The following is a 24,491-nucleotide window of genomic DNA, read 5'->3' on the forward strand; positions in this document are numbered from 1 at the left end:
TGTGTATCATAGGACAGAAGGAAGGAAAAATCAGATACTTTAATCATATAACAACCTTAATGAATAGTGTGAGCAGGGAGTGCCAGGAACTGAAAAGCCTGTATGACTCTTGCTTCAACCAGTGGTACAGTGAGAAATTCCTACAGGGTCAGGCTGATGATGCCAGTTGTGAGCCAGTTTATAAACAGTACCAACAGTGTGTCAAGGAGGCACTTAAGAAACTAAGGATTGAGATTCCTAAGACTGATGACACTTCAAAGGCAGATAAACCCAATGAGGTCAAAGAATAGATAGTTTGAAGTCCATTTCTGCATTTCTCAGTTTTGTTTCTGTATTGTTTACACTGTCATTTTAGTTGAAGGTGTATTGCATAGTACTGTAGGTACTTTAAGTCTTGGAGTCTTTTATAGTAATATTTCATAGGGCTGTAGTAATCAGTCAGTCGTCACTAGTTCATCAAAAGACATTTAGGGAAAAGGAGACAAGATGTTTGAAAGGTTGCGCAAATTTCTCTCTCATAGCTATCGCCAGTATGAACTTAACACTGCAATATATATGTTGGAACCTGCTGAGAAGTTGGCTATGAATCTTTTCTTCCTCTCCATCACGGGGCTTATCACATACTCCTCATATGTTTACTTGCCTCACTACACATCCACCATGCTTGCCTTTTTTGGGCTTATTGAGATGGACAGCTAAAGATTTTTTACAGTAGTTAGAAGATGCCCTGAAGTAGTTGGTTATTATGAAATTATACTGTACATAGATATTCTGTTTAGAGGAGCTTTTTTTTTTTTTTTTTTTTTTTTTAACTCCAAGAACGTCTTTTTTTATATTTGAATTCCTGGAATATCTTTCATCATGGCATCCAAAGTTAAAGTGGCAAAAACCTTATCAAAAGGAGCACAGAAAAAGTCCTTAAAAGGTTGTAAGAAGGTTAAGAAAAATGTGATAAAAAACACACTTGATAATCCATTTGCTTTAGAGTGGCCAAGCATAGGCCCTGAACTTGAGGAACAGGTCAGGGTGTTATTAAGGAAGAGTTGCTCTGGACTGAAGAAAGTCTTATGTAGACCACCATGGAAAGAAGTGAAAAAGTACAAAGGAACAGAGAGAAGTGTATTTCTTGACAAATTCAAGCAGCAGTTCCAAGAGAACTTAGATCTGGATAGTGTGAGGCAGAACCAAGAGACAGATGAGGCTTTGTCACATGTTGTGTTTGGGTATAATGCTGTCATGAGAGCACTTGAGAAGGACTGTATTGCTGGGATAATTGTTAAAAAAAATGTAAAACCTTCATTTGTTGTTAAGACCTTTCTTCCTGGGTGTGCAAACAAATGCATCCCTCTGTTCCCATTAAATGATTTAGATAGCTTGCTGAAAAATGAAAATTGTTTGGCTCTGCCACATTCCTGTATGGTGCTGGGTTTGAAACCTTCTGTGAGAGAAGATGGGAACAGGTTTCATGCACTGTATGCTAAAATCTGTGAAGCTGTGGAAATTGATGTTGATGTAAATGATGGCAGTGAGGAAGAGGAGGAGATGGTGAATATGGAACAAAGAGAAGAGAATCTCACAGATGGTAATGATAAACAAAAATCCAGTTGCAGGCTATCCAAGGAGGAAATAAAATCATTTCATCTAAAGAGAACAGATCCATCACAGCGAGTGTTTATCCCAGGAGAGACGGAACAGAATTCTACCACTGCAGATTTGGGTGCAGATTTTATTAGTTTTGGCAGTAGTGAAGAGGTACCTTGTCCTTCTTTGGAGAGGAAGCAGCTTGTGGAAAGAGTCTCCCAACAAGGCACTGTTGATAAGCCTAAGGGCAAAACAGTTGTTCAGAATAAATTACAAACCAACAAAGATGTTGATTTTAGTAATATGTTTCTGATAGACCAAGAGGGGGGTGGAAGTTGTATGATTGAAAATGTGAAAGATAAGACAGCAGGAGGTACAATAAAAGAACCCTCTAATAAGAAAAATGTTCAGAAGAAGAAGAAAAGAAAAATAATGCATGATGGGTCTTACGTTCCTGCCAAAGCAAAGAGGCTGAAGGGTAACCCAAACAGGAAGTGTAATACACAGACATAGATGCATATAGCAGTTTTTATTTTCATACTGTCTTGGAATCTGATGCTGTAACTCACTGATGTAAGATGCAGGCAATTTCATCATGAACATCATTTTATATCACTATTGTAATGTAGTTCAAAATGCTTTGTTGGTTTAGTAGCAGAGGGGTGGATGATTGATTTTATGATCATAGAATTTATCCTGGCTGAGACAGGGAACGATTTGAGGATCTGAATTTCATTATAAAACAGTCCTTATCCCCTTCTTCATTGAGCAGCGTGTCCTGAATCAGCGGCTGCCACCCCTCACACACCTACTGTATATCACACAACATTTTTTATGCATGGGGGGGGGGTCAATTTATCACTGTGTCCAAGCTAATAACTCTACGTTAAAATTTTTGTTACGTCAGTGATCAGATAAACCTCAGTGGATTGTGCCAACAAAAATAATAAAAATCACACTATAATTTTTTTTTTTTTTTTTTTTTTTTTTTTTTTTTTTTTTAAATAAGAAATACATGGACATAAACAACCAATAAATATTTAGGCTTGAAAATAATAGCATGCACAGTTTATAAATGTATTTACTTGTAATTTATGTTGGTTTCTTGCTGTAAATGATAGTTTTTTTTCCTGGTTGAGGAGGTGACCTATTTACAGGCTCTTTCCAAGGCAGACACAACCAGGCAAGACAAGACAAGGCCATACACAGTAAAGAAGAATGAAAGAAGTGAAAAAAAAATGAAGGAAGAGGGGGAAAAACTGATATAAAAGGAAAAGAATGGGGGTGTGGGAAGTATAAAAGTAAAGACAAATAAAAGGAAGAGGAAAAAAAAGGACTGGTACCGTAAATTACTTCCGGATGCACATTTCGAAACTTCCACCACATTCCGTAAATCATTAGGTCTTTTGTCTGATAAAGGGTCACTCAGTAACCTGAATTTGTGAGGAACTGAAGAGGAGTCAGAACTCAAGGCAGACTCATTCAACACACTATGGATCATTGTTGGATCATTGTTGCTTTCCTCAGATATCCACTCATTGTCAGATTCTTCTTGACCTCTGTCTACATGGAGAGTAAAATCCTTCTCCTCATCATTTGACGACATGTTTCCATATACTGTAATGGGGTCTGTTGGGGTTTTCAGAGTTCACATTCCTTTGAAGGCCGCAGGCACGCTAAGTCGTTGTTTCACAAATTTACTGTACTGTTCTTGAAAAACAGTCGCAGATGTGCTGGGAAGGCTTGGTTGGTGGCATCAACATTAAAAAATCATCTGCTCTTGATACAATTTTAGGTGCTGATTCTGAAAATCCTATCTGTTTCATCGTACCATGTCTAATTTTTATGATGAGTGCTGAACCTTCATGTTGAAACCGTATATAACAATATTCACATATATTCCTCTTCTTAACACTGCATATGCATTTTTGCAGCTGTTGTTGTTTATTGAATCAGTTGAAATGTCAAGGCAATGCAAAAATAGCCCCGATTGTTTCTGCTATGTCTGTGGTTCGTTCACCCCCAAGGGACAGCGACGTAAAATCATGAACGATATCAAGAAGGTCTGTCATCTGTACTTTGGCTGTGCTGTTGCAGATCAAGACAGAAAATGGGCACCGCATGTAATTTGTACAGCTTGTTCGAGTGGACTAAGAGATTGGCTGAATAAAAGGAAAAAGGCAATGCCATTCGCCTTTCCTATGATATGGAGGGAGCCGAAAGATCATGCTACAGATTGTTACTTTTGCAAGGTTAACATATATGGGTTTTCTGTTAAGAACAAGCGCAAGAGCAAGATTGCTTACCCCAGTTTGGAATCCGCTATAAGACCAGTGCAGCACAGTGATGAAGATCTTCCCATTCCAATACCACCAGAAGATGGTATCGCCAGTAGCGACGATGAGGACGAAGATGTATCCCAAACTGAGTTAGATGAAGCAGCTGAGGATGCAGAGTTTTTAGCCAATAGTGAAGACACACCTGCACAGTTCTCTCAAGAAGAGCTGAATGGCTTAGTTCGTGATTTGGTACTATCAATGGACAAGGCTGAACTTTTGGCATCTCGTTTGAAAGAAAAATGTCTGCTCAAAAAAGGTGTTCGAGTAATGTACTTCAGACAACGAAATGAAGCATCGCTGTCAAGGCTTCTGGAATGAAAGTATGCTCGCGCATTACTGCCTGATGCTGTACAAGGACGAGCCTGGAACACAGCATTGAAGGAAGTCTAAAGTTCGACGATTTTGAGTAGTTTGACCTTTGCAAATGAGCATTGAAACTCATTCTCTGCTATATGTCTTTCAGGAGATTTTCCTGTTTTGTCATTTCAGTTTGGATGAAAATACAATGTATATGTGGACTATTTGGAGACACTGAATTTTTACGAGGAATTGACATACAGTACTTCAAAAAACTTCAAAACTTCAAATGTACTAAGAAAAACATCCTTTTTACAAGTAAGCATATGTGTCCAGCGGTAAAATTCAACCAATATGATGAAAGGTAGTTTCCATAAAATTGTGACGTGCTTCGCTAAAATGGACCGCATATTTGTGATCGTCGAAATAGGTCTAGAAATATATTTTATACCTGATGAGAGAAAAGTGTTTGATTATTTAGACCTCTCATTGGTGCATGAGAAACTGCTCTGCATCATATACACAGTCTACAGTTGATCGAAACTAATGAATTTTCATGACGTATTTACAACATAATAATGTTACCATTGGTCATGAACAGAGAGTGTTGCCATGTCCAGCATTTTCTGCAGCTGAAGCCTACATGGAAGGATTATAAGAGCCATACCAATGCAGCAAAGCCGTGCAGACAACCATGATGTTTGGAAGTACACATGTACTTCCAAAATTTTCTCAGTACCTCAGTGGCTTTAAGAATGGAAGTATACTGTACATGTACTACCTAATGCATTTCGGTAAAGAAGGGGTTAATGCTTATTCTCAATGCCTGCCAACATTTCATTAAACTCCCATGCTGATACAGTGGCCTGTTTTACTGGGACTTTTCAGATATACGGTTATATTTGACACCATCTCTTGGAATGGAAAGTAAAGGTGGTATGCAGTGCTAAAAATTATTACAGGCTCATTATTATGTTTGATTTGTCATGACTTCAAGGTGTATAAGTTACAAATACAAAAGCCATTTGACTTAGTACTGTAATAGGTTGTATTATATTTGAATAGAATTGAAGTGTTAGTCTGTTGGCAACCACATTTTAAAAAGCTACATTCAGAGAAGTTTTTATATTCAAACTGTACATTATTTCACACAACACATTCCTTGATCAATTACAAAAAGTAATTTTTGGCATGTGATGGATGTACTGCTGTACTTTTAAGTACTGTACTGCTTAAACTACTTGTTTTTGTTCAAGCAAATGCTATAAGTTATAATTGTACTTAATCTAATATTTTGCATTAATGATATATGTCCTGTTAATTTCTGTCCTACTTTTGTTCTGATAGTGCATGGGGAAAAAATACAGTTAAAAGTTCTGAGAGTATGTAAGTAACCTACAGTATGGATGAAGTGAACAATACAATAGTTTGATTTATGAAAGTTTAGTAGTTTTTAACAAGGAAGAGGAGGATATGGAACCAGTCTAATGAAGAAACTTGCACACTATAAATGTATCTTGCATTTTAAGACGTGGCTACAGAATTAGACTGGTTCCATATCCTCCTCTTCTATCTAGACAGATAGATAGAAGAGGAGGATATGGAACCAGTCTAATTCTGTAGCCACGTCTTAAAATGCAAGATACATTTATAGTGTGCAAGTTTCTTCATTAGGAGTAATTTGTTTTCATTATTTGATTCATGCATTAATGGTGAATACAGGTGGTCCTCATTATCTGTGAGGAATTTGTTCCAAAATATCACTACCTTTATCATATATTTGAATCTGTAAATTAGGGTGGCTGGCTAATCAGCTTTGTAAGCAGCAGTGGTATTATAAGTAGGCCTATTTCTGTAATTTACTGCAGAGTTGACAGAAGAAAAAACATAAAAAGGTGACATACAGGGAGGACATGCTATACAGTACTGCATAAAAAGGAACAGTTGGAGGGGTATTGTTGAAGTCAACAATATGTGGCAGGGAATTGACTGGTGGAAGTGATTCAGAGCCATATTTTATGTGGCTTGAAGATTCTGTAACATTTTTTCCTTAGTGATACATAGTATTTCTTTGTTTAACACACTTAACATATTCTTTGTTTTAATACTTTTCATTAACATAGGAGAGCTGCCATTAGATGGCCAAGGTGGACGTATGCAAGCATGTTGGAGCCTCTATAAACGAAATGAAGCAAACGATTCATATCAGTGACCAGCGCCACACTACCTTACATTACTAAGATGAAATTCTTGAACATATTTACAGTTGACTCCCCCTCATAACTTAGATCTCTGTTTGTGAGAAGTAGAAGCATGTGAAGACTGAAATTTTCTAATCCTTGTCCTTTTGGGGAAAACAAATCACAGTTATGATGGGGAATTAATATGAGTGTGTTTGTGAATCTGACCCCTGGACATGGCTGGAGGCTGCCCAGCAGGTACAGTATGCTTGTTCAACACACCACTGGATATACAGTAGAGATGTTTGTGACGATCTAGCTTGAAATTACTGTGACTACCATCAGTTTTAATCATATTTTAAAGGTATGTTAGAGGTATTTGGTAGGTGGGGTTGCTCACCATCCTCTCACTTTATGTAGTGCTGCTCTCGGTTGACTTCCCTTTCCTCTCTTCCTTTCTTCCTTCCTTCCTTCCTCTTCTGTCTTTATTTCCGTCATTCTTTCCTCCTTCTGCCTATGTCTTTATTTCCTTCATTCTTTCCTCATCCTTCAGCCTATAGGTTACTTTGCACTTCCTCTTCTGTCTTTCCGTAATTCTTTCCTCCTCTTTCTGCCTGTGGTTGACTCTACACTGAGTAACAAGACAAATGGTTTCCTGTACACCAGGAAACCATTTACTGTGCTGGGTGGTAACCATATAACCAAATTATGGCACCTGATGGTTTAGTGGGCAATTAAGGCTCTCCAATCGGATTGAGCCGGGGTAGGTTTTTGTCCAAGGGCTGGTTGGGGTTTATTGTTCATGTAATGCCACTCAGGGATGAGTGAGGCTGGTCACTCTCATCTGAAATGTCAGGACCAGTTTGCCTAGCCCCAGGTTCCTACACTCTTCATGGGGCAACACAGGAGTAGATGATGGATGGTTAGAGACTTGAGCATCATTTTTAATGTTTTATGGAGTTTTGTGCAGTTAGTGATGTTCTTGCGTCTTCTGATGTGGAATTTCTACAGACCAGGGAGGCTGATGTACTGTGCAGGAGGAGCAGAGGAACCACAGCCTAATTGTTCTTACTTGACAAAGATCCAAAACCCTTTTCAACACAGGTAATGACCAAGTGTAGTCTGATTCAGAGGTTAGGTAGAATAATAATAAAGGAGATTTCTTCCTTCGTCATACCCAACACTTGTTAATTTCATGCAATCATGGCTATGTATGCAAGTTGTGGGAGTGGCACAATTCCATTAGATGAAAATAAGCTGACCCTAATGTAGTGTTTAACAATGATCAGGAGTTCTGTTGGACTGCCTGAAAGTTGCACCTTTTATCTTGACTGAGCAGCTTAACCAGCCAGGCCTACCAGTAACCTCTTCAGTTGGATGGTATATTTTAAAATTTTATTATTGCAGAAGAGTTGAGAGAAAGAATGGGACTTGAATATATTAATGCTGTGATGAGAAGGGGTAGACTGAGATGGTTTAAGCTTGTGGAGAGGATGGAAGATGATGGCTGGGTGTGGAGGGTGAGAGGTGTGAACACTCAGAGTTGCGGAGGCAAACTAAAAAAGGCTTGGGATGAGGTCATAGTGTGTGACCTCAGTGTTAATAGACTGAATAGAGAGGCTGCTAGAGATCAAACAACATTGACAGCTCAGAGCTGCCATTAAGTTACCAAGGCCAATGTATGCAAGCATGCGGGAGCATTTATAAATGAAGATGATGCAATTGCTGCCTCCAGACTATTTTATGTCTTCCACCAGTGGTGTTAATGAAAGTCACATGTAGCCATTCCTGATAAAAAGGTCACCTTAAAAATGAATAAAAGTGTGGCAGTAGCAAAAATAGAATGCAAACCATATAATTAGACTGAAGAGTTGAATCTGCTCTTTACCATGGTCTTTATCACTTCTTTGTGCTGATAACATGCTTTTAATTCATTCTCTACATTACAACTTGTGATTGATTGCTTAACATATTCAAGCTGATGATGGATTACATACATGGTGGTCTGTATATAGTGCTGTACTATAAACTCACTTGGCAGTATCCTTTGTTGTGGGAATGGCTCAGTCTGCTGGCATGGGCATGGATGTGGCAGTGGAAGTAGGAAATGAAGAAATGATGCGGGGTTGATATAAATCATGCTGATCAAGCTGTCCTTGCATCATGCGAGAAATCACTTGGTGGAGTGGAATAGGGGTGTTACATAGGAACCACCCTGTTTTTTGTGTTGCTGTCTCAGCATGAGTTTATTAAGCTAATGAAAGAGTTTGAGACCTTGAAGATATAGATTCAATTTTGCCTTTAGTAACCCCATCAGTAGGAGAGGTCTTTCTGAAGTTGTGCAAAACTGTATGTTGCGAGAATTAATATGTGCTTCACCAGACTGAATGGGGTACCTTTGTTGTGTGGCTAATTAGCACCCTCTGCTCTGGAAGCTGATACCAGACTCATCAGTGCCAGTTATAGTTCTTTCTTGTTACCTTGTCCCAGATTTTCATTCTTGTATGGCCTACTGTAATTCACATAGCTCAGTGACAGAAAAAGACAGTGCTGTGGCTGTGCGTCCTTTTCAGAGCACTTCTTGACTGGCATCCTATATAGGTATAAGAATTTACAGTGATTAGAATTTTGTGGTTTTCATAATGCTTATTCTCCTATTGTTGGATAATACCTACTGATTTTCAAATGCTTTTTCTTTAAAATTTAAATATTCCTCCACATCTGCATCAGACAACAGAATGAAAGTTATCCCTTCCCCCCTACTCTCCTCTACTAAGCTCATCAAAGACAGAAAGACATTGCTAATTCATCTAACTTGCCCACTGTTGAGGGGAACCTGTCATGCAGTGGTTGGCACATCAAGGCCTCAAGTGGAAAAATCTAAGCTCAGCAATTGGGCCAATGAGACTTTAGGGGAAGTTTACTTTCCCATTGTTCTTGTTCAGCTAGCACCACAGTTTGGTACGCGATGTAAATTTGATTGTTATGTACTGTACTGTGTTGTATGGGAAGGTTGTGGCAGTAAAGATTCTATGTCTGCTTTAATGACCCTTATGCAGTGAATAAGCATTAATCCTAAGCATTTTTCTTCCCACAGTTGCCCCTGGGATGGGGATATAAAGTTTAATACCTTTTGTCCGCTGACATATTTTGTTAATTGTTTTAATAAATTCAGGAAAGACCACACTGGATGGGTTAGATATAGCCGTCATTAACCCACCCACCCCATTAAAAAAAAAAAAAAAAATCTGGAGATAGCAAGATCTTAAAATGTCATAGAATGTAAGGGTTAAGTACAGTACTAAGATTCCAAGACTATACTGAACAGGAAGTCCTTGTTATGAATATATTTTACCCATTCTTATACTCATTCTTTGCTAGTAAGACCATAATAATGAGAAATCCTGTTAAAGTTCTTTTGCTACCTGCAAATCTAGTTTGCCAGTTTCCTCTGATTTACGGTACCAGTTGTATGGAGAATATTTTGTATTTTGAAACATTACTGACATAGTGAGGACTTATTGTGTGTGATGATTTTATATAACAGTCCTGTTAAAATGAGGGAGTGCTGGAGAAGGATGCTTTCACACAGTAGCACTGAGATAGCTGTGCGGCACCAGTCTGGTTATTACAAACATCCCTTAAATCCCAATCCCCCAAGAGGAGGATGGTGGACTACAGAATGAGGGCAACTTCAGCCTCCAGTCCACCGGGTTAACGTTTCAGATGAACCTGAGGCTAGAATTGCTAGTATTACTGCTACGAAAATGGGGGACACCAGCTGTGGGCTTGAGTGACCTTACTCAAACACCTCTTCCACTGGTAACTGCCAACATGAAAATAATGTACTATACTCTTCATTTTTACTTGACCTAAAATTGCCATCTCTTTATCTTAAATGCCAAGGTGTAACAATACAGTAACACTAGAATTTGGTGCTGATCACAGAGAAGTGCAATGGAGAGGATGTAGTAACAGTATTGTCCTTTCCTGCCATTGAGCTACGTGAATAAGCTGCTATTATAGAATGAAGATGTGGGTCGTTAAAGTAAAAATAGTATTGGGAGCCTCCTTTGTTGATAAGATTGCTTTTGCCATTACACTAATAGTCAGTAGCAGGTGATGAGATGAATGAATCATTACGCTTGCAAAATGCTTTCATTGCCATTATAATTTTTGTGTTAAAACCTCAAGTCTGTCAAAGCTCATACCAAACTATGGTATGTCCTTTCGGCATTCCTGACTACTTTCAGCTATAATCGGCCAAATGTTCATGGCTATATCAGTGAAAGGAATGTTGTGTGATGTTGACGATCTGCAAGAGTGCAAGTCAGTCAAAGCAGCTAATACGAGAAAAATGTTAAAGATTAAATGAGACGCAGGTGTAGGTTGGAGACGAAGAAAGCCTACCTGTCCATATTCAACCTGCAACAGCTAATAATGTTTACGCGATTGATAACGTTTCTGTCTGCATGCTTGCCTACAGTGTGCAACGAACAAAAAAATGGAAAGCTGCTTGGTAAAGCCACCATCTCTTTTGCTCTTATAATTTTTGTTATTCTCACCTGAAAACCAGTCTGTGTGCGAACAAGCTAGGTGTGAATGCCTAAAATATAGGCGTGCAACAAAACTGTCCAGAATATGGCCCCGTCTTAGGTCTTTGTTTCATTTTTTGATGCAAATAGTCTAGAAATGCATGTGTGAAATTTAAAAGTGGCGCGCAACAAAATCTTGCGTGTTGCCCCGTGTTGCGCATAAACTATGGTGCCCCAGAGCGAGCGTACACCAATTCATTATCGTGGTCAGTCGGGAACAGCTCTTCGTGCGGAGGAGATGCATATCCTTCACGAACCTCTCAAGCAGAAGCCTAAATGCCGGGTGAGTGTTGATGTGTGTTTTTGAAGGAACCAGTTACATTTTGTGTGTCGGTTTAATATGGAAGAAACAGACCTTACTGGCTGTCTTGAGTGGCGTTGTTTCTGTTGCTTTCATTGGTATTTATCGTCATTGTCAGGGTATGCTTTCAACCATTTGGCTTTGAAAGTAAACTGAGATTTTGTGAAGTCCTGTCGGAGAAACTCAGTAGTATACTTTTAAATCTGATGTGTGCAGCAAGAGTAAACCAGTGTAGGAAAGTGAGTATTGAGAGGGAAAGGAGTGAGAATAGGGGCGAAGACTGAGGGCGGGGCGTGGGTATCCTGGTAGGAGTCAGTGGTCACAAGAAAACTATAATTCTCAAATGGCGCGGCTGACTACGTGACTCCAGCGCTTTCTGACGAGGTAGTTGTAGTTTCATGGGACGACCTAAAAGCCTGGTAAAAAAGATTTTGTCGCAACGAATGTGTAATGAAAGAATTTAATAATTTCGGTAGTTATATACTCAGTAGACATACCGTACTGAAGTTACACGTATAGAGTACTGTTATTTAGAAAGGCAGTAACAAGTTACGCAGTTGTAACATGAAAGCATTCCCGAAAGAAACCATCTCTTGGAAGAGTGACGGTTTAATATTGATATCACAGTTACTCGTGGAAAAGTGATAATATAGTCGTTGATGTCATTAGTCGTTTGGTCGTGGTTTGATATCAACATCGACGGTACCATCTCTGCGGATGTGTTTGACAGCCTCCACCACATCTGCGGAGTGGAAGAGGGCTCGCACCCCCCCTACACCTCCCACATACAGTATTACTAACACATTCATCTCGTAACTTGACTTTTGAATTGCATGATAAACAAGAGACATGGGAAATTTCTGCCCGCTCCTGCTGATGTCCTTCCTACAAAAACAGCATACGGTAAAAGAGATTTCTAGTTCAGTAGGATAAACGGAAGACGTGGGAAGACTGAACTGTCTTTGTATTTACAGTACTGTTTTTTGTCCTTCCTTCACAGTAAAATCTAAGCCAGTATCCGGGAGATGACAAGGATTCGAGAGATGCATTTGTTGAATTCAGTTTAGTGTATACTTAGATGTAACTTACATAACGAATGGTTTGGTTTAGATATTTATGAAATAGACCTGCTGGTTATGTTGGATCAGTTGTCTGCATAACATACTGGTGTGTTTGCTGCATACTCCCTTTCAATCCGATGACGCATTTTTGAATTTGCCTCCAGTCGATTTTTCTTCCACCTTAGGTTTTTCGAACTGAAAGGGTTAGATAGACTTCATTAACCTCGTTAGTAGTAGAAATCCTCAAGCTGAAAGAAATCGTCTGTAATGAGAAAGAATAAGGTAATAAAGTCGTCGGATTGAAAGGAAGATATATACTGTATATATATTCTGTATATATATATTATATATATATGATATTATTTGACAATGGAAGATACTTGCGATCCTCCATTTTGCACGATGTAACGTACTGTGAATGTAAATAACAATGCTACACAGTGCCACCATACAATATGAAAGTAAAGGACAGTGAAAGCAGTTCCATGCAAAGTAAACTTGACATCGTACTGTTGTATTTCTTCTGGGTGGTTAAGGTGTTGGCCAGTAGATCCCCGGCCTCGGTCAGATTCATATTCATTTTATTTCTGTCGCCAGATTATTTTAATTCAGTTTGAGAGAGCCTTAATCTTCAACAGTCTCTCCTAAGCAGAACAAAACCATCTGGATGTAGCAAGAATAAAATAGAGATTGTGGTGATATAGGGGTTGAAAACTTGACGCGTACACCAATGCATCTGCCGGGGTTCTCACTTCTCAGTTGTGTAGGTGTGACAGGGGAAGGTGATTTGACAGCCTGAGATCGTACTCTTAATGGCTTCGGAGGCATTCAAACTCCTCTTAGTGAATTATTGTGAGTAGTATACCATAATCATCTTTTTGTTATTAATTTCTATTAATTACCGACAAAACTTTCGTAAGAAGACAATCCTGGTGTATTTAACTAGTAATGAAGAGATGTTAGCAGGCCTCCAAAGCTCGCTAGGGTACGGGTGTTATAACGGCCAATCCTTATCACGGGTCCTTGATTGTGTACGAGTCAGATTACGAATAATATGCAACTGCAGTTCATTACGTGTTGTAGTACAGTAGGCTAATTCACACACACACACACACACACACACACACACACACACAAACAGATTCGTTCGTTAGGTAGGATCTCGTAATGGTGGTGTCAAAGTAGGCCGTTTATAACCTCTTCGACTCGAAATGTTTCATGTTTGTCCTAATCCAAATAAATCGTTTGGATGTAACATGATGAATTGAAAAAGACGTCATGGTAACGAAGTGGTCCCTGAATACCACAAACAATAATACTGATGGTGTTACTTTTTCCTGTAATATTCAGCATTCTGTCAGCCTCCTAGATGTTGAACCTTTGATTTTAAGTAGCCTACTTACCTTGGCAAAAGATTCGAACGTTAAGGTTACAGAAGACATCGCCAAAAGAAATTGACTGCGGATCGGTACGTGAACAAAAATTTAAATCTGACTTGCTGGATTTGTACCGAAGGAGAAAATGCAGTTTTAGCTTACAAAATAAAGATGAATTGCAGTTTTGAGAGAGAGCGAGAGAGAATCTGGCGATATCGACCTTGAAATCGGATTTTTTATTTTCTATTAGTGAACGAAACAAAGTGGAGCCGCTTTGCCGAGAGAGGCATGAATGAATCTGGCGGGGTTGACCTTGAATTTGGATTTTTTTTTTTTTAATTGGTGCACGAAACAAGGTAGGGCCGCATTGCCGAGAGAGAGAGAGAGAGAGTCTTCAGCTTTGAATTTGGAATGCGCTTTTTATTACTATAGTTCGTCCACCAAAACTAGGCAGTAATTTTCGTCCCCTTGCTGCTTATTTCTCTTCCTTTGCCGCTTATTTCCATTGCTTCTTATTTCCGTCTCGTTGCAGCCTATTCCCTTTGCAGCTTACTTCCTTTGCTGCTTATTTCCGTCCCGTTGCAGCCTATTCCCTTTGCACCTTATTGTTGTCCCCTTGCGGCTTATTATCGTCCCGTTGCAGCTTATTTACTTCCCATTGCAGCTACTGTCTCTTCTTTTGCAGCTTATTTCTCTCCCTTTCAAGTTATTTCCCGCCCTTTGCAGCATGTTTCCCTCCAGTTGTCTCTTGTTTCCCTCATTTGCAGCTTATTTCCCTCCCTTTGAAGCTTGTTTTCCTCCATTTGCAGCTGATTTTCGTTTATTTGCAGCTTTTTCCTTTCCTTTGCAGCTTATTTCTCTCCCATTCCAGTTTGTTTTCCTCCCTTTGCAGCTTGTTTCCCTCCCTTTGCAGCCTGTTTTCCTTAGCTCATTTGCTACGGTCATAAATCTTTTCTGTAGTGGTTCTTGTGACTAGCATCATACTGTTGTTACAGCTCAGCTTGCTAGAAGGTATTGCCGTAAGGAGAAAATGGATATTGATACTCGTACGGTGGTGAAAAAGGAATGTACCGTGTGTGTGAGTTCGAAGGTGGGAGGAGGCATGGTAGTCTAAGAGGAATTTGGTTCATACATGGTATTCGATTTGTGTGTGTGTGTGTGTGTGTGTGTGTGTGAGAGAGAGAGAGAGAGAGAGAGAGAGAATCTAGTGGTAGTTTTGCCAGTGTATTATTATTATTATTATTATTATTATTTTATTACTTCTGCTACTACTAACCACCACTACTACTACTACTACTACTACTACTACTGCTACTACTACTGCTACTACTGCTACTGCTACTACTACTACTACTACTACTACTGCTGCTACTACTACTACCACCACCACCACCACCACCACCACCAGTACTACTACTACTGCTGCTACTACTACTACTGCTACTGCTACTACTACTACTACTACTACTTACACCACCACCACCACCACTACCACTACTACTACTTTATCCTCTTCACTTCGACAACCAGCTTAACAGGTTAATGGAAGCTATTTCTTGCCCTTCCGTTTCGATACTTCCTACAGAATAGTCTTTATATGCTTCTTAACTTGGCCGAAAATTGTCATCTCAATCTTGATTCTGAGTTCTAGCAGTAGAGTGCCGTAACACTAGAGTATGTTGCTAATCACGAAAAAGTGCTGTGGAAAGGATGTAGAGGTGCAGTATTAGCCTTTTCTGCCATTGAGCAACGTAAAATAACTGCAAAAGGAAAATCTAGGCCACGTTTAAATAAGAGTACCGGTATTTACAAGTGTGAAAATTTCGTCCCGTACAAGCTGTTCAATTCTGCGTGTCGTCTCGTATTTTCTTATGTATGCTCGTTTTCGCGTATTTGCTCGCATTTTCTCGTACTTGAGTTGGACAAAGCAAGGTGGGGTTGCGACTGCCTTTCCTGGACGGCTGTTTGGCCTTGAAGTTGTACAGATCTCCCGTACCCCACGCTTTTTTTTTTTTTTTTTTTTTTTTTTTTTTTTTGGGGGGGAGGGGAATAATGACCTTGTACCCACCCCCACCCACCACCACTCTTGCATTGTAGTTTAATATGTTTGGATAAAACTTCATGGAGAAGGATATTAGTTATCGCCCACCTTTACCAGATATTTTTGCCCGCCTGTGTGTGTGTGTGTGTGTGTGTGTGTGTGTGTGTGTGTGTGTGTGTGTGTGTGTGTGTTTTCCCATTATATCGTGAACGGCTTGAGCTGTCAACATGAAACCTTAATGATATCAGGGTATGACCAAATCTTGGGCCAGTTCAAAAATAGGCAGTCGGGGCCAAGGTCAAGGGCACCAGAATGGCAGCCAAAGGTCAACTAATTTTTGATCACCCGCTTTTAGCACCATTGTATCTCATGAACGGCCTGAGCTATCAACATGAAACCTTCAGAGTATCATGATATGGGCAAAATCTTGGACGAGTTCGAAAATGGGCAGTCGGGGTCAAGGGTAAGGTCACCAAAATTCCTGCAAAAGGTAAACTAGCTTGTATCGCCCGTCTTTAGCATCATTATATCATGAATGACGTGAGTTATCAACATGAAACCTTCAGGGTGTCAAGACATTGCCAAAATCTTCCGTCCCCCTTGGGGGGGCCGCCGCCCTCGGCGTCCCCCGGTGGTGGCGCCCTCCTGGCCTCCCTAGGGAGGGGCGCCGTCCCCCAGCTCCCCGGGGGTGCCTGCCCCACGGCCTCGCCAGGGGAAGCTGCCCTCGCCTCCCCCCCCACGAGGCCGCCTTGTAACTTGATCAACAGCATATTCTGGCGGGCGATTATCATTCGGCTCCTGAATGATTTTCTTTCGTTTGAGAATGTTTTTATTTTCGTCCAAGGTGGTCGCAACAAAAACACCTCACTCCCACGCGGCACTCCTACCCTCCTTCCCTCATAGCAGTTTCACATTACTCCCAGTTTCTCAGTCTACCTCGCCACGTTTTGTCTGTCAGTTTTTTTTTTTTTTCTTCTTCAGAAAAGTAGATGTCGTATTACTCTTCTATACATCCTGGAGTATGTTTATATCAGGTTTGCCTTGACAGTTATCATCACCGACCAAGCTTCTCTTAGCGTTGCGGATGAATGTGCATGTCTGGCCTCTACATGTACATGGTAGGTCACTCAGTACTTCATTTTATCCCCCATCTCTTTATTACGATATTCCACTTCCCCACACGGCTGCTTTATTGAAATATGGACATCATTCAGGGGGAAATAGTAGTCTCGTCCAAATGGTGGTGGTCAAGTGTTAGTCACTGGAGACAATCTGCTTGAAAGAACGCGATTCATAAAAGCACCCTCGCCTGTACCATCACCCAAGCCCTGAATGAAACACCCCCGGCATTTATTCAGTATAGCCGGTGGGTCGTAGCACAAAAGCGGTGACATTTGGTGTGTGGCTTGAATGATGACTTCCGGGTCTCAGGAAACAGACGATCAGGTCTTTAAGCGAAGTCAAACAGCGGTATTTAAAAAAAAAAAAAAAAAGGGGGGGGGCCACATTTTCACACTTGAGCATTTTCATTTTCACCAATCCTTTTTCGGATTTCAATTTCATAACTTTTTTCATCCCCATTTTTCTATCTTACGGTTCCGGATTTCTATCACATTTTTCTGTCCACGATTTCTTATTTCTGTTTTTTAATAACCACGTTTGCTATCCACAATTTCGGATTTTTTTCCTTTTCACGCGATTTTCATATCGAGTTCTTAACTATTTTTAACCTGCAATTTTCTGTCCCACGATTTTTATTTCAGTTTATCTCCTTTTCTACTCAATTTTCCCCCCACGATATCTGATTTCGATTTTTGTCTCCATACTGAGTGATACGGAGATACGATGTTGCTCAAGTTTCGGGCACATTCCAGCGCCGGTACAAAGAGGATGGGTCTCCAGCCTCTACCTTCTCCCTCCTTAATGTCCAGTTTATGGCATTCTGGAAAAATGCTGGTAGTTTTAGATCTCCCCTATGCCTCAGAAGAATGGGAGTTGTTCTTTCTTTTTGTTCGTTCTTTTTCTTCTTTTTTTCTTATCCTTTTCTTTTTTTTCGTTCTTTCTTTTTTTCATCTTTTTTTGTTCTATTTTTGTTCTTTTGGTTCTTTTTATCATCATCCTGTGCTCATGTGAACGTGAACCCGGTTGACTGCATAGTTATAATGTTCTTTTTTTGTAATTCACCTTCTTCCAGTGGAGATAGGGGAATTGAGAGCCTGGTTATATCTGTGCCACCGCATGAAGGTTAACCTGATTCCGATTACTTTTATCTACTTTCAGACGATTCTATTTATGAAGGATATCTCTTGGTTAATATTAGTGACGGGTATATCAGATCTCACTGGTTTGAAAGGTAATTCCAGTGCTAAATAATATAAACAGGTGGTGGCTTGATGAAAATTATAAATACCAGTACGTTAAATTTGTCGTGATGGTGATGCTGGAGATGATGATGAGATACAAAGCCTTACCTAAATTGGCTTTGCTGTATTGACGTTACCTCTTATGCCTTGGGTTAATTATTTTAGCACTTTTACCTGGTGTCATCTTCCTCCTCACTTAACCTTGACATTTATCCCTCACCATACCTCCCTTTATCTGACTTACCTCTCTTCCCTCCTGACGTGCTACCATCCCTCCCTCTGTTCTTCCTCCTCCCTTTCCCTGGCACCATCTCTCCCCCTCTCCTCCCTTTGCCTAACACCATCCGTCTCCCTCTCCCTCCTCCTCTTACCTGACACATCCCTTCCCTTTCCTCCGTTTACCTAACACCATCCCTCATCCTTTCTTTACATGACACCATCCATCCCCATCTTCCTTCTCTCTTTACCTGGCACCATCTCTCCTCCTCTCCCTTTACTTGACACCATCCCTTCCCCCTCTCCTTCCTCCTCCCTTTACCTGCCACAATCCCTCCCCGTGTCATCCCTTTATCTGGCACCATCCTTTCCTCTCTCCTTTTACGTGACACCTTTTCCTCCCCCTCCCCCCTCTTTTTATAGTACAATAATGTAACAACTCAAACCCACAGGCATTATAAGTTTATTTTATTTTATTAAATGACCTTTTGGCCTTTGAGATGGAACTGATAATTACGAAAGCTTAAATGGCGAGCAGTTGATCGTTTAACCACTTGTTTGTATTCCTGTTGGTGTGTCTAGTCCTTCCCACCTAGTGTATCAGTAGGACACAAATTTAGAACAGTATTGAGAATGTACCCCTAGAAATAGTGCTGGTGAGGAACGCCTTCTAGTGGTGGCATCGATATGACCAGGTGGTGGAGCTGCCTAATTATACTAATGTCCCTCATTCCATTCCTTTCCCCCGGATGGAGGATGGTGGGCTCCAGAGGAAGGGAAATTTCATTCTGCGGTCCACTGGGTTCACGTTTCTGATGAACCTGGGACAATAACTCCACAACTACTACTCAAGAAATACCGTACGAAAGTTGAGAAACCCGTGAACCACTGCAATACAGGGACATGCTGCATTGAACCCTGAACTTGCTACCACCAGATGATTTTATTCAGCTGAGGAGAGACGTTGGCATGGAAGGATTAACAAAGGCTGTATTTAACTCTTTACAATCGAAAACTGTCTCCTAAACCGAATAAAATTGAAAGGAGAAAAAAAAAATCATTCCAGCTTTAGTTTTCAGTATCACCTAACCCAGATTTCCGTGATTATACAGCTTATTTCACAGAGCATAATGGCAGAATAAGACAATAGTGCAGCTCAACGTCCATTCCATAGCATCTCTGACTAACATCATACTCAGATGTTAATCGTTCTTCACAGCTCAGCATTCAAGATGGAGAGATATTAATTTTGGCCAGGTTAAAATGAGTACCGAGTGGTGATTCTTGTGGACGGTTGGAGGAGACAAAAGTGTTTACAAAAATCTTAATCACTTCAATCCAATGACTTGTTTTTAAATTATTCTTACTACTCATAGTTGATTTTATTCATCGTTGGGGGTATTTCTTTTACTGAATGCGTTGATTAAGGCTGTATCTCACCTTTTCAGATTGAAAAGTATTGGTTAATTTGAATATTATCGTCAGACAACCAAAGTAAAATGAAAATGAAAGTCACCGGATTGAAGGTGTTAATCAATTTGCAGGATTAAGAGTCTCACAGTCGGTTAACTATTACCCTATCAAGAAAAATTTTGTTCTTCTTCGTTACAGTTTGACTAGGATTTGGTTGTGAAAATTGCAGTTGCTGTATGAGTGAAGATACATTTATTAACAAGCAGTGCTGTAGTATCAAAAAGTGTTGTTTTATGTGCTCTTTCACTGTGATATTAGGTTGTGAAATGTTCAGTTGCTGTTTGAAGACACATTTATAAACAGGCTTACACGACTTAGCTAAGGTTTGTAAATTTGGCCCCTGGCTGCTCCTGCCAGGTTGTTGCACGTAACAATGACCATTCAGTACTTGTTGTAGCTCCAGCACATCTGAACTGTGAACCCGGTGGACTGTAAACCTAAGTAGTCATTCTCCCGTAGTCGTCTTGTTATACTTTTGGAGGGATTGAGATGTAGTTACTTGAGGAACGTTTGTAAAGCCACTACTACCACGTGAAGGCGTCCCCCTCCAGCACCACGCATAGTAGTTGGATGCAGCCAACGCCTAGTTTACTTAAGATCCTTGGTAAATACGATGCCAGGGTTTTCCCCACCCACCTCACCGGAACCCTTCAACGTGGAATGCTGAGGGCCTGCCCGGTTGATCAGGTTGCACTGCTATACTTGCAACATGTAACTGTACCTATATATTTGTTTGTGTTGATGCTGTGTGTGGCTGCTTGTGGCCGGTTGATCATATTGCACTACTGTCCTTGCAGTGTATAACTGTATTCATCCAGTTTGTTAAAGCTCATTATGGTTGCGTGTTGGTGAAGTTGCACTCTTGTACGGTACTTGCAGCTACACTTGCAGCGTGTACCTGTACCCCTGTATTTATATGTGTTGATGCTGTTCATGCTTGCCTGTATTAATTGACTGTGGACAGGCGATCAGGTTGCACTCATACTTTCAACGTACCGGAACCTGTATATACGGTATGTTTAGTGGTGGCCTTGTATGGTTGCCTCTGTAGTTGTGTGTTGATGGACCTGTGAAGCTGAATGCATTTACAGTAGTTGTGTGATTGCCCTGTGGTTATCTGTGCAGTTGCATATCTACCTCGCACATTGTCTTTACTCTTTTCGTTTGAACTTGGCCTAAAAGTACATCACTTTCTTGAATGTTGGATAGTAACTAGACTTCAACACTAGATTGGTGCTAGTCACAAAGAAATGCCATGGGAAGGATGTACCGCCTTAGTATTGTATTTTCCTGCCACTGAGGTACGTGAAGTAAGTTACAAAAAGGACGAATATACGAGCCAAGCCAAGGTGAACAAACTACAGCTGATTGTATAGCGTGTTTGTGTTTTATACAGCATAGCTTTTCGTTTCTCCTTAGCTGCCCCTCCCACTGTATACTGGATTAGGGGCGGAATTTTCCTGTTGTGGCGAGTCCTGCAGCAATCCATGTGACTCCAGGGCACAAGGTTCATAGACCAGCCTATCGTCTCCTTACTCACTCACCATCATTATCGTCGTCGTCGTCATCATCATCGTTTTAATCATCATCATCGTCATCACGGCAGTCATCATTCATCTTCATCCATCATCAGTCACCCAGATCTCTTTTCACACCCTAGGATGGGGTCAAGTAGGGTCCAAAGTCACTAAAATAAATATATAAAATAAATAAATAGACATAATGGAAAAATTATATAACCAAAGTCTGTCCAGTTGAATGGGCCACACACTCATTCACACACCAGTTAAGCCCCCTGAATGCTGACTACACCTCCCAGGCATATATAATCATCCCTACCTACGCGCATCATATCACCTGTCAGAGTCAATAGGGCTACTATCACTTAAGCGGGAAAGAACAGGTGTGCCAAACCCATATACTCGTACACTCCCCATCCGTTCCATTGTTACGGTCATTTTTTTGCAGGCATTTGGAATCTCAGAAGTGTATGATATTCTGATAGAAATGACAAAAAATTAAAATATTGCTACTACCGGTATAATCTGTTGACTTTAACTTAGCCCATATTTTCGTCCGTTAGTAACTTACTTGATGTAGATCGGTGACAGAATGAGGCTACTGTGGCTCAACATTGCTTTCATAGCACTCCCTCAATAGCAGAATTCATTGTCTAGTGTTAGTCTGTTGTTATAATTTGGCAGTAATGGCGAGATGACAATTTTAGGCCAAGTTAGAGTAATAGCAGTATATATATATATATATATATATATATATATATATATATATATATATATATATATATATATATGTATATATATATATTCTTGCTTGTTTAAATGTAATATGGTATGTTTATATATCGGTGTGTGTGTGTGTGTGTGTGTGTGTGTGTGTGGACAGTGTTTGTATGTCCTAAATAACATGAGAATATGGACGTCCTATAGGTTGCGCAGAAATAAATTTGTAAGGAAGAGGAATCAGGAGACATTCTAACGAGAATGCGATCCTTGGACTAATGAGTATTGCCTGGCTGTCCTGAGTCCTGTAATGACGAACCATGCCCGTAACCACCTTGAGCCGTCTCGTCTGGCATCGCCTCTCCCGCTTACCTCCTTTAATAGCCTGCTCAATCCACCCCCACCCCAAATTCCAGAGACTTGTTCTGATCGCGTTGATAACTTTAAACTGATCCCTGTCATTCTCAATCCGCAATGCTTGTGGGTGAGTCATCGGGAGTGGATCAGTCTAACTCAGAACATACAACTGTGGCAACATTTTTGAAAATTTCCGTGCAACTTAATTTAAAACTGTTCAGATTCACCTGCAGTTGCATTATTTGGTGCTAGGGCTAAAAAAAAAAATGTCCAGGGGAGCATGCCCCCGGACCCCCCTAGTAGGGCTGTGTTCGCCTCGTCTGTTTTCAAGTCCTGGTTACGACCCTGCGAACTGTGATGTTAACTTGGCTCTTAGTACAGTAGCCTACTCTAACTTGGCCTAAAATTACTATCTTCCCGTCTTGAATGTTGAGTTCTGATGAGAGAGAACGATAGCACTTGGAATGTAATAGTAGACACTAGGAAGTATTATGGGCTGAAAATTAGTCACGAGGAGGTATTGGGGGAGGAAATTAAAACTGTAGTATTGTACATTCCGCCACTGAGCTACCTAATATATGCTACAAAAGGACGAAAATCTGGGCCATGTTAAGGTGAAAGCACTATAGTATTGTTTCAAGTAAGAATCTCTTATCATGTGATGCTGATAATGCTTGCTATAACCTCTTTATTCTAACGTGGACTAAATATGCCATCCCCCCATCCTGAAAGCGGCGTTGTAACAATAGATTAGCACTAGAATATGATGTTGGTCACGAAGAAGTGCTATGGAAAGGAGGTAGAGCAGTACGGTAGTATTATTTTTTATTTTGCACTGAGCTACGTGAAATAAGCTCCAAGGGACGAAAATCTGGGCCAGGTTAAGGTAAAAAGAGTGTAGTATTCTCATCATCACGAGGAAGATGCTGACCTGTTACTCTTGCTGTTTTCTGGTGATTTTAGTGATTTTAGTACAGGAGAGTTTTCTGACCGATTTTTTTTTTTTTTTTTAATAATAAAGATGGACAGGGAAAGGAAAAAACAAGTTAAATATAGAGAAAATAAATCCATACACCAGACTTACAAGCTGGTGTCTTCCATTCATTAAAAAAAATAATAACAGCAGCTGAATTTGAAATACTGTGGGCTGAAGTTTGGGGGGAAAGTAATATAAGGAAGCGGATTTCAAAGAGAAGCCTTTAGCAGCACGAATTACGTGAAAATGACGTCCTCGGCCTGATGGCGTTAAGATATGGTAAATTTTAGTTTTGTTTAATACTTTCACGTAGACTTTGATTATAATTATGATACCTTGGATGGGATGTATAGCAGATATATCCAGGATAGCCCAGATATATCACCCCTTTCCACTCCCCAGTGATTTCTTCAGTGTTTGCGTTGTCTGTTTGCGTCTGTACTGTATCATTAGCGTCCTACTTCCAATGCTTACAACAGCAGACTCAGCCGTCCCTTCGACGCATAAGATACGGTACCGCCAAATGAGTTGCTATTGAAGTGCTATTTTCGGACCACCTCGTACACTTCATCTAGAAATAAAGCGCTGGCATGTATTCTGGTCTAAAACCGTGTGTTGTTAATTTAGAGGTACTTGAACCTTGATATGTTCGATAGGCAAATTGACCATGAAATCTGAAATGCTAGATTGTGTCACATTTGATAACTATCCTGTCGTTGAGTTGAGTAGAGATTGTCCTTATCTTGAGTGAGTGAGTGTTTGTGTGTGTGTGTGTGTGTGTTTGCTACTTCAGTATGGTGACAACGCTGTTTAAATGTGGCTATCGTCAGTCACTTTGATTCAGCATGGGAAGTGGCCTCTTTGGACTGAGTAGGTTATATGCAAGGCTTTGTGTGGAAGTGACATTGGCCAATCACATAGTTCATTCTCTTTAACATGCCAAGATTTTCATCCTTATGTAGCGTATTTAACGTAGCTGAGTGGCAGAAGAAATTACTATGGCTCTAGATCCATTCTGCTATTGAGATAAAAACTGCTAGTCACGAAAAAGTGTTATAGAGTAGATTAGAGCCGTATTACTGTCTTATTCTGCTA

The 24,491-nt window shown here is 40.2% G+C and overlaps 2 protein-coding genes across 3 annotated transcripts in view; both read left to right on the forward strand.

Moving 5' to 3' along the window:
- Positions 1-818: 818 nt before the first annotated feature.
- LOC145411201 (uncharacterized) lies at positions 819-2,384 on the forward strand. Its single transcript, XM_080281265.1, has one exon. The coding sequence runs from the start codon at positions 862-864 to the stop codon at positions 2,092-2,094; it is 1,233 nt and encodes a 410-aa protein (XP_080137391.1). The 5' UTR covers positions 819-861; the 3' UTR covers positions 2,095-2,384.
- Positions 2,385-11,217: 8,833 nt separating this feature from the next.
- The window catches only part of LOC145411192 (adenosine deaminase-like), a 71,607-nt gene continuing 58,333 nt past the window's right edge, over positions 11,218-24,491 (forward strand). For both annotated transcript variants that reach the window (XM_080281251.1, XM_080281252.1), the window contains exon 1: positions 11,218-11,275. In XM_080281251.1, the coding sequence (XP_080137377.1) occupies positions 11,231-11,275 (45 nt within the window). In that variant the 5' untranslated portion in view covers positions 11,218-11,230. The remainder of the gene's footprint in view (positions 11,276-24,491) is intronic.

Source organism: Coenobita brevimanus, chromosome 88, assembly GCF_032717465.1.
Source record: "Coenobita brevimanus isolate Jiangsu-jjx chromosome 88, ASM3271746v2, whole genome shotgun sequence".
Lineage (NCBI taxonomy): Eukaryota > Metazoa > Arthropoda > Malacostraca > Decapoda > Coenobitidae > Coenobita > Coenobita brevimanus.

Coding starts and splice junctions, on each gene's coding strand:
- LOC145411201 (XM_080281265.1), top strand. CDS start 862: ATGGCATCCAAAGTTAAAGTGGCAAAAACCTTATCAAAAGGAGCACAG.